Raw genomic sequence first — 11,454 nt, 5'->3', positions numbered from 1 at the left:
AACTAAAATCTTTCTCTCATCCAGACATCGTCTGCATATATCTCAGACCAGACACTCCACTAAAATATTTCTTACCACCAGATGTTGTCCCTCAGCATCTTTGAGGCCACACTAAATTCTCAATACTCCACGACATCCAGGTGACACAACCTACACTCTCCCCGTCTACTGGAAACTGTTCCTCTGAATATCACATAGTTGAGTGCAAACACCAACAACAACCAACCTAGTCACCTTAGCTGGAACACCTTATCTTACCTGCTGGTTCAACAGCAGGTGATGAAGCTGCTGCTGCTGTTGTTGCTGTTGTTGTTGCTGCTGTTGCTGTTGCTGTGATGCTGCCTGCTGCTGCATCTGCAATCGCTGTTGTTGTTGAAGCTGCAACTGCTGCCGAGCTGTAAAACCAATAAAAAATAATCACTGTTTGACAACTGAACAAACTGACAGATATGTTGCTCTTTTCATGAGCATGAGTGGATGTCAGTATACTGAATGTTAAAAGAGCTACAACTAGCAACTATTACAGGACAGCACTGCATGTGGTCATTTAAAAAAACAAACACAGTTCATTAACAGCATATCAGGATGACCACCAACCTCTGAAAAGCAAACTTAATTCAAGATAATAAAAACGAATATATTTCCAATTCTACCTAAAATATACTTCTATAGAAAGAACAAATGAATATTTGATGAGAATTACTTCAGCAGCATGTTCAATATTTATCTTAAAGAAAAGAAAATTTTATATGTTTATGTAAAAAATACTGTTTTGACTCCATGCATTGTTGTGACTGACATTTTCGCAAAGTGGAAAAATCATGCACAATATCTAAACATTGATTTAAATGACAAAACAACAATTTCAAATATAACCACTCCCAAAACATGTTGGTCTTTATCCCTCTACCTCATTAACCAAGACTCACACAAAACCAGGGTTAATACCTACATGTGTTTTCTTCCCAAACTATACATCATCTAAAACAATTTCATTGAAGTTTATGAAGCAGCGTATCATGATAACATTAAGAAAAAAACAACTCTTTAAGAAAATATTTTCAGTGGAGGTTACCTTGACAATCAATTTTAAGGGGTCCAAACATTAAATATAAAAATTAAACAAAAATATTTCTCAATTTCATAAGCAGATTATCAACCGATAAACAAGTAGAACAGTAATCTCATTTACAGGAAATCTTAAAATACCCACAGTCCAGCATATATAAATTGCTAAAACACAAAACTCGCAGAGCCCAGCACCAGTTTCCCATCCTAAACAAAAAATACCATGGCCAATCCTCCTCCAACACCAAGGACAACAGTGGGGACGACAGGGTTCCACCAAGGACCACGAGATCATGTGTCACCAAAGTTATGCCTCTTCACCAAAGCCATCATACAATTTAGGTCTTCATGAACACAGCAATATGTTGACTTTCATGTTTTCTAAACACATCCCCATAAATTTAATTTGTTGATAGCAAATCACAAATAGTGTTCAGAGTAAATAATACTGTGTGATCTTCTGTCCATGTGAAAGACTAACCTCAGCACAGCTATTGCAGTGAGTGAGTGAGTGAGTGAGTGAGTGAGTGAGTGAGTGAGTGAGTGAGTGAGTGAGTGAGTGAGTGAGTGAGTGAGTGAGTGAGAGGGTACAATTTTACGCCGTTTTAGCAATATTCCAGCAATTTCACGGCAGGCGACATCAGAAATGGGATTCACACATTGTACCTATGTGGGGAACCGAACCCAGGTCTTCAGCGTGAAGAACAGACGCTATAACAACTGGGCTACCCTGCCACCCTAACAAATGAACAGGTTCAGAACCCGGATGAAGCTGAACCTCAAAAAGCACAAGAATTAGTACTTTACCAAGAAATATAGCATTTGTTATGTATCTAATGTAAATTTGACATTAATGTTCCAATAACTCATCGTGAAAGCCTTCATTTGTCTATGTCAATTCACAAATACCTTATCAACTGACATGGTGAAAATGGTTCATTCTGAGAGTATTAAGACTATTTTCCTATGTCAATAAAACTGATATCCCCAAAATATAGTGTTCGTACTGTAAACATTAAGCAGACATATATCCTTGGTGACATTATTTTGTCAAACCGCAAATACGTCAGCAGTAAAACTGTTCCAGTGCCACTGCATTTCATAAACAATATACAGAATGGCACTCCCAACATCCTACAATGCCTTCACCCACATGTTCATGCTCAATAATATTGCTGTGTCCATAAATTGAAACACATACAAGCTCAATCAGGTCATTGAAAATACTTCACAGTTTCAGACTGCATGCAAAGGGAAAGAGTTGCTACAAGGCAACTTTCGAACTTTTGCAACTGAATCTTTAGTAATTGAGCCAAAATGATGCAGGCTTTAAAGGAGGCTGATCGAGGCATACATATTCATGGCTGAAAACTGTAATGTGGCAACCTGATTTCACTTTGTACATAGACATGAAATGGTAAATATGGCCTGCTGTGTCCCATCCTCCTCACTGCCTGGCAGTGGATGGACACACAGCAGTGGATGACTGACTGACCACTGCACGGACAAAACCCACAGGACACCACCAACCAATGAGCAGGAAGCAGGTACTGACGGTGTGACCACTACCTACCAGTGTACATATGAGGCGGTGGAGGTCCCGGGTAATATACCTCCTCTATAAGGAGAACAGACATACCTCAACATCAAATAAATGGCAAAAAAGCATGGGAGGATAAAGTATGGGGAAAATCAAAATTGATTGCATTGCAAAAAGAATAAGAACGCTTGGTCGCCTATTTTTTCATTTGCCTTCCGTTGTTTAGGCAGTTAACAAACTTCACAGGTCTATAGACAAACCCCGATCCCACAGTCGTCAAGGCAAGCAAGAATAAGTCTTTCTTCTTTTAGTACATACACTTGCTCATGGATATTTGTGCCTCAAAACATTCATATATACATCTTGGATCTTTTTCAGAACTTGCGAAATATGGCATTCAAAGACAAACATTAATAACATCTGTTCATTTGCTTTTATCACTTATCAAACTGTTGTATGTTGTGTTAATGCGCTTTCAAACAAAATAATATCTTATCCAGATGATAAAATATGAATAAAGAATACTATCTTTAATATTATTTCCTCTACTAACACCCGGATGCAAACAGACTTCCAGGCCTGAAGCTTACTAGACGACCAGAGCTTAATGAGATCCAGCATGTAAAGGTTCAACAGAAATAAATATAGATTCTCCGTTCCATACATGTGGCACACGCTATGCTTATTGGAGACCGTGTGCTTATTTCTTGAACAGTTGTGTTATTCCTGGCACTTATTGGGTGCTGGCAATTATTGGAAACCCAGCACTTATTGGAGGAAATACAGTGCTATTAATACAACCTCGAGTCATTGTTTTTTCACACATCTGTTTTCCCACACTCCTCAGTATTGCATAACTGATGAGGGCTGTGGGTAGTGTAGTGGTTAAGGCGTTCACTCGTCATTCTAAACACCCATGTTCGATTCCCCACATGGGTACAGTGTGAAGTCCATATCTGGAGTATTCCACTGTGATATTGCTGGACTATTGCTAAAAGCAGCAGAAAACTAAACTCACTCACTCATGACTGATTAAACAATGACATCACATATATCATTTCTAGAAAGGCTGGAATGCATTCCTTGTTGGACAGTCAATAACATGAAAAACAAACTGAAAGGTCAAGTCTACACCTAGATATTTTGTTCAGTGCACAGATATTGTATTTAGCAAATAAACACTGTATTTTAAGATCAACATACTCTCAGTCTTGTTGGCTTAGTAATGCTGTTGTATCCGATATCTTTTCAATGTACAATTACAAGCTGATTAGTTTGAATAAGACGACACTAACCACCATCTTCCAATCACCTCCTGATATAACACTGTGATGCAGGTTTGACATTTCAATTTGGTGAAACCTTCGTATACACATAAAAAGTTCAGACTCACTTGTGTAAACCTAGAAATTTACTTCAGTCACCTGTTCAAAACTAGATTTTGCAAAATATTCCATACTGTATAAAAGTACCGTTTACACATAAACTGATGTATTGTAAAACAAATTACTATCATGGCGAATTCTATACAAAATTTTACACAAAGACACAGCTGTTTACATGCAAAATATCTGCACATTTATCTTTTCCGCACTTTTATCTATGATCCTCGTGCAATTCATGTGCATAGGGGTTGCAGGTGGAACGCCCAGATCAGTGGTGAAATTCATCTTCGACGTAACCAAGTACCTATGTACCTGCCATATAGTAAATTCTTTAAGTGAGTCGAAACTTTTGATGGGCAGTATACATGGGTTTGATACTGAAAACCAAGAAACATAATCAAGGGTTTATAATGTCTTACCATCGGTTTGGGCTAATGATTGTCCACACATGCCTCTCATGGACTTAGCACCACCTTTGAATAAAATTTCAATTGGACCCATCAAATTGCTTGGTCAACAACCAATGCTTGTCATAAGAGGTGACTAAGAGGAACAGGTGGTCAGGCTTGCTGCCATATGGTTGGAATATTGCTGAGAGCTGTGTCACACCACGAAAAAAACCAAAATAATTTCTGTTACATCCTGGCATTAAAAATCTATCAGACACAAAAGCCTGATGACAGAGGACTCTGAGATTTAGCACTTGGGTCAAACCCAAGAACACATTCATGGTGCAGACAAACCCTGAATCAACCAGGATTCAAACCCACAATGACAGGTTCTGTTACCAAGGAAGGCACCTCTGAAATGTTCTGTAGTTCAATAGGAGACGGGTAGCATGTGCCCTTTACAGGTCTCAGAGCCAAGGCCTAGATTTTCAAAGCTCTCTATCAACCAATCTAGCTGGAAGTTAATGTTATTGTATGGCACTTAACAACTATCTTAGCACTAAGAGAGATTCGAAAATCTTCACCCAAAACATTAGTGAAAAAAAACACTTGAATAATAGAGTGAAAGTGCACATCATAACACATCTAAATATAGACTTTAATCTGACATATAAATCCAACATGAACATAAAGGGAAACAAAATCACATTGACCTTCAGCGTGCACTATCTTCATACTGAATTTCTTGAGAAATAAACATTTTCATTATGATACAAAAGAAATTACTCAATTTCCATTTTCAGTCAGCATCAAATGTTCTGAGTCTCTGACCATCTTCTCATTTCTCACTCCAATTAACTCCACCACTAATGAGCTCTAGCTTCATAAATGAACTTAATGTTTCCAGTTACCATGGTAACAGGCAATAAATCAAGCATTTTCAGAATAGATACTGTCCAATTTACTGTATTAATGAAGCCATGGGTCATTATTATACAATCTCAGTTGTAAGGGGCAGTATACACTACGGAGTAACTTCATAGCAGGTTGATTGAATAGGTGCCACCAATCATCAAGTGCACAAAGCAAGGAATAATAGTAACTGATTCAAAGGTTTATGAACAATCTCTCATATTGTTTATAAATATTCAAGTTAAAACAATGCAAAAATGTTGTTCTTACTGAAATGTAGTCAATACAACCGACTATGGTGCATGAACAGTTATATTGTAACCAAAGAGGTCTATGCCAGTTCAACACAGCTATAAATAGCATTCGAGAATATTAAATACGTCTGTCAACTACATGGACAGAAAGGCCCAAAGTGATGCACTTCTCACAAAAAACTCTTTGGCACAAAAATAACAAGTAGAAGTATGGGTCTAACAAACTCAAAGAGGATGTTCACTGGTCACAAGGGGAACATGGGTTGATATACCTTCTATGTTTATTTTCCCAAAGGACAAGGAGAACATAGACAAACATTGTGGGTACCTCAACCCATGGGCCCCCGAAAAACCAGTGACCAACATATTTTTCTTACTGAACACCTCAATGTTAATTCCCACAGGTCATATTTCCAGCGGGTAACACAGAAAATGTTATTCACTTGTAAGTGGGGTACACAGATTGGCTAAGCCAATCATAAAACAACATTGATGTGTGAGATATGATAACTGCGCAAGATACACTTGTGTATCGTCTAAATGTCAGTTTTCTCATCGTGTATCAACTTAATTTGGGAGGACTACAAGTCAACATTTACCACCTGGTTAAATCCATAAGTGGGATTATTATGAGGGCAAATCTGAGAATCAACCTCACAAAAGTCAGAATTTGTTATATGTAAGGTCATTAACCTGAAGAATGTTTCGCATTTTTTCTGTAAAATGACATAGTAATATACGTAGCACCCTAGCACACCAGTTGTCTCAAGTCTATATAAGAGTAAGTTATAAAGGAAGTAGTGCCCAGAATTCCCTATATATGGACTCAAATACAGTTGCTATAAAGTGGAGATCCCCTTGACAGTGATACAGTGTGGAGATGCCCTCGAGAGTGATACAGTGTAGAGATGCCCTGGACAGTGATACAGTGTGGAGGTGCCCATGGAGAGTGATACAGTGTGGAGATGCCCTGGACAGTGATACAGTGTGGAGGTGCCCTGGAGAATGACACAGTGTGGGGATGCCCTGGAGAATGATAGTATTTGATACAGTGTTCAGATGCCCATGGAGATTTACACAGTGTGGAGATGACCTGGAGAATGATACAGTGTGGAGATGCTCTGGAAAGTGATACAGTGTAGAGATGCCCTGGAAAGTGATACAGTGTGGAGATGTCCTCGAGAGTGATGCAGTGTGGAGATGACCTGGAGAATGATACAGTGTGGAGATGCTCTGGAAAGTGATACAGTGTAGAGATGCCCTGGAAAGTGATACAGTGTGGAGATGTCCTCGAGAGTGATGCAGTGTGGAGATGATCTGGAGAATGATACAGTGTGGAGATGCCCTGGAGCATGATACAGGGTGGAGATGCCCTGGACAGTGATATAGTGTGGAGATGCCCTGGACAGTGATAAAGTGTAGAGATGCCCTGGACAGTGATACAGTGTAGAGATGCCCTGGAGAATGATAGTGTTTGATACAGTGTTCAGATGCCCATGGAGATTTATACAGTGTGGAGATGACCTGGAGAATGATACAGTGTGGAGATGCTCTGGAAAGTGATACAGTGTAGAGATGCCCTGGAAAGTGATACAGTGTGGAGATGTCCTCGAGAGTGATGCAGTGTGGAGATGCCCTGGAGCATGATACAGTGTGGAGATGCCCTGGAGCATGATACAGGGTGGAGATGCCCTGGAAAGTGATATAGTGTGGAGATGACCTGGACAGTGATACAGTGTAGAGATGCCCTGGACAGTGATACAGTGTAGAGATGCCCTGGAGAATGATAGTATTTGATACAGTGTTCAGATGCCCATGGAGATTTATACAGTGTGGAGATGACCTGGAGAATGATACAGTGTGGAGATGCCCTGGAAAGTGATACAGTGTGGAGATGCCCTCGAGAGTGATGCAGTGTGGAGATGACCTGGAGAGTGATACAGTGTGGAGGTGCCCTGGACAGTGATACAGTGTGGAGGTGCCCATGGAGAGTGATACAGGGTGGAGATGCCCTGGAGAATGATAGTATTTGATACAGTGTTCAGATGCCCATGGAGATTTATACAGTGTGGAGATGCCCTGGAGAATGATACAGTGTGGAGATGCCCTGGAAAGTGATGCAGTGTAGAGATGCCCTGGAAAGTGATACAGTGTGGAGATGTCCTCGAGAGTGATGCAGTGTGGAGATGATCTGGAGAGTGATACAGTGTAGAGATGCCCTGGACAGTGATACAGTGTGGAGGTGCCCATGGAGAGTGATACAGTGTGGAGATGCCCTGGAGAATGACACAGTGTGGAGATGCCCTGGAGAATGATAGTATTTGATACAGTGTTCAGATGCCCATGGAGATTTATACAGTGTGGAGATGCCCTGGAGAATGATACAGTGTGGAGATGCTCTGGAAAGTGATACAGTGTAGAGATGCCCTGGAAAGTGATACAGTGTGGAGATGCCCTCGAGAGTGATGCAGTGTGGAGATGATCTGGAGAATGATACAGTGTAGAGATGCCCTGGACAGTGATACAGGGTGGAGATGCCCTGGACAGTGATATAGTGTGGAGATGCCCTGGACAGTGATAAAGTGTAGAGATGCCCTGGACAGTGATACAGTGTAGAGATGCCCTGGAGAATGATAGTATTTGATACAGTGTTCAGATGCCCATGGAGATTTATACAGTGTGGAGATGCCCTGGAGAATGATACAGTGTGGAGATGCCCTGGAAAGTGATACAGTGTAGAGATGCCCTGGAAAGTGATACAGTGTGGAGATGCCCTCAAGAGTGATGCAGTGTGGAGATGACCTGGAGAATGATACAGTGTGGAGATGCCCTGGAGAATGATACAGTGTGGAGATGCCCTGGAAAGTAATATAGTGTGGAGATGACCTGGAGAATGATACAGTGTAGAGATGACCTGGACAGTGATACAGTGTAGAGATGCCCTGGGGAGTGACAAAGTGTGGAAATGCCCATGGAGATTTATACAGTGTAGATATGCCCTGGACAGTGATACAGTGTAGATATGCCCTGGACAGTGATATAGTGTAGAGATGACCTGGAGAGTGATACAGTGTAGAGATGCCCTGGAGAGTGATACAGTGTAGAGATGCCCTGGACAGTGATACAGTGTAGAGATGCCCTGGAGAGTGATACAGTGTAGAGATGCCCTGGAGAGTGATACAGTGTAGAGATGCCCTGGACAGTGATACAGTGTAGAGATGCCCTGGAGATTTATACAGTGTAGAGATGCCCTGGACAGTGATACAGTGTGGAGATGCCCTGGAGAGTGATACAGTGTAGAGATGCCCTGGACAGTGATACAGTGTAGAGATGCCCTGGAGAGTGATACAGTGTGGAGATCCCCTGGAGAGTGATACAGTGTAGAGATGCCCTGGACAGTGATACAGTGTAGAGATATCCAGTGCATAGGTTATCTACAGAGTGTGAGTGCATGTCCCCTCCAGTATGACAACATGTGACTGGCACATACCCATCCTCTGCTGGAGCTGCTGCTGGGCTACAATGGTTTTCCTAGCCTGCTCCACCTGCTGGTACTGGAGTTCCTTCTCCTTGGCTGCCTGCAGGTCACTCTGAAGCAGCTGGATCTTTCGCTGCAGGATGATTACATACATTACAGGCACACAAGGGACATACAGGTGGAACATTTTATATATCTCAATTGCAATTAGAATCAGCATTAACATTCTTTTTTCCCTCTGAAAATGAGGTCAAGCTATTTCATTTCCACACCATATTACTTTTCATACAATCCAGGGTCGGTGGGGTAGGCTAGTGGTTAAAGCGTTGGCTTTTCATGCCAAAGACACAGGTTCGATTCTCAACATGGGCACAATGCATAAAGCCCATTTCTGATGTCTCCGCCATGATGTTGCTGGAATATTGCTAAAAGCGATGTAAAACTAAACTCAATCAGGCAGTCATACCATGCCCAGTTAATGATTAAATTCTCTTGGCAAAATCTGAGGTTTACATATATTCTGTGGAATTGAAACTGACCTGTAGACTGGCCCTGTCCTGCTGGCCTGACATCACCTCTGATATTGAAATCTGGTTGGGCATTGCTCTGTTCATCATGGCATCGCCAGCACCAGTATCCTGGTTTGGCTGCATCATGAAGTTGTTTCCCTGCAACATTCAACATCAATTTTTTGCAACATTCAACTTTATATGACACAACAACGTTCACTATAATGCAACATTCAACACCACAGCAACCTGAAACATTCAACTTACTGTCTTCACTATTCAATATTAATTTGTACTGCAACATTCACCATAATAGTATCATGGAACATTCAGCATACTGTCTTTACTATTCGACAATAGTGTTAACTGCAACATTCACCATAATAGTATCATGGAACATTCAGCATACTGTCTTTACTATTCGACAATAGTGTTAACTGCAACATTCACCATAATAGTATCATGGAACATTCAGCATACTGTCTTTACTATTCGACAATAGTGTTAACTGCAACATTCACCATAATAGTATCATGGAACATTCAGCATACTGTCTTTACTATTCGACAATAGTGTTAACTGCAACATTCACCATAACAGTATCATGGAACATTCAGCATACTGTCTTTACTATTCGACAATAGTGTTAACTGCAACATTCACCATAACAGTATCATGGAACATTCAGCATACTGTCTTTACTACTTGACATCATGATTTGCAGCAACATTCAAAACAATGCCATCCTGCTAAACTTTAGATCATACTGTCTTGCCATGTTCATCTCCATATTGCACTACAACATTCAATGCCATCCTGATAACTTCAGATCATACTGTCTTGCCATGTTCATCTCAATATTACACTACAACATTCAACATCATACTTTCTTGCCACATTCAACTCAATATTACCCTACAATATTCAACAAACAATACTGAAACAATAAACATCCAACTTTACTGCTACATTCAAGATCACAGTATCCTTCAACATTCAATGTATGTTCTTGCCACATTCAACATTATATGAAACTGCAATATTCAACATCACTGAACCCTGCAACATTTAACAACATATTCAAATACATTGTTTTGTTTCTCTCTTGGTGGTTTTAACAGAACCTTTGTTGTGTCGGAAGTCCAAGGACAGATATGACAGCATTCACCAAAATTTTCCAAAAGTCACAGTTAGCATGACATAAATTTCCAAACATTCCAGAATTAACAGAGGAAAAAAACTTAAGTTTCACTTACTTCCTAGGACTTTCAAAGGTAAACTGTAGTATGCTTTTATACGATAAACAATGTTTTCTGTATTTCTGTATATTGGGTAAAAGAGTATGATATTTCTTCTGTTCATTGTACCGTTTCACCTCAGATTCACAAAGAAATTTAATCACCAAGATTTCACAAATGACATTAATTGACAAAACAGAAGCACAGAAGTGATTATTCTCATATGATTTTATCACCCAGTATCCCAAATAGAGGAGACTAACTACGTTGACATTGACACCTCCACATTTACTCATAATGGGAACAAAGTGGACCCATGTAAATCACTGACAAACACTAAAGGTCCCTTTATATATAAAAAAGGTTTTTTGATGGAGTTAACTCTACCAAAGCTTACTGCAAAACAATATCTAAAACAATCTGACAGTCCCTCTATCTATTTCCCATCACAAATGTATTCACGTTATCATGTAACTGATTTTTCAGCGATAGTATGCTATTTTGACAAACTCAGAAGCACTTTCCCTAATCCCCAACCTATATAACAGATCTCCACAGGTTTGATGGTGGTAACCAAGGCGATGTGACTCACCATATCCTGTTGGAGAGGCAACGATGGAGCCACCTGGGTGGAGGCTGATGTGATCGGCATGTTACCTGCCACAGTCTGCAAACAGAGCA

At 40.3% G+C, this 11,454-nt stretch overlaps 1 protein-coding gene across 5 annotated transcripts in view; it reads right to left on the bottom strand.

Moving 5' to 3' along the window:
* Positions 1-11,454, bottom strand: part of LOC137261305 (mediator of RNA polymerase II transcription subunit 25-like) — a 43,210-nt gene that overhangs the window by 4,007 nt on the left and 27,749 nt on the right. For 2 of the 5 annotated variants that reach the window (XM_067799031.1, XM_067799032.1), the window contains exons 18-22: positions 11,366-11,440; positions 9,566-9,694; positions 9,039-9,159; positions 2,642-2,686; positions 259-395 (exon numbers count right to left, since the gene is read on the bottom strand). In XM_067799031.1, coding sequence (XP_067655132.1) covers positions 259-395; positions 2,642-2,686; positions 9,039-9,159; positions 9,566-9,694; positions 11,366-11,440 — 507 coding nt within the window. Of the gene's footprint in view, positions 1-258; positions 396-2,641; positions 2,687-4,383; positions 4,467-9,038; positions 9,160-9,565; positions 9,695-11,365; positions 11,441-11,454 lie in introns of those variants that run through there. The other 3 variants (XM_067799033.1, XM_067799034.1, XM_067799035.1) reach the window with 2 other exon arrangements.

Source organism: Haliotis asinina, chromosome 14, assembly GCF_037392515.1.
Source record: "Haliotis asinina isolate JCU_RB_2024 chromosome 14, JCU_Hal_asi_v2, whole genome shotgun sequence".
Lineage (NCBI taxonomy): Eukaryota > Metazoa > Mollusca > Gastropoda > Lepetellida > Haliotidae > Haliotis > Haliotis asinina.
Note: the sequence above shows the minus strand (reverse complement) of the source record. Positions and strands in the feature narration are given on the sequence as shown.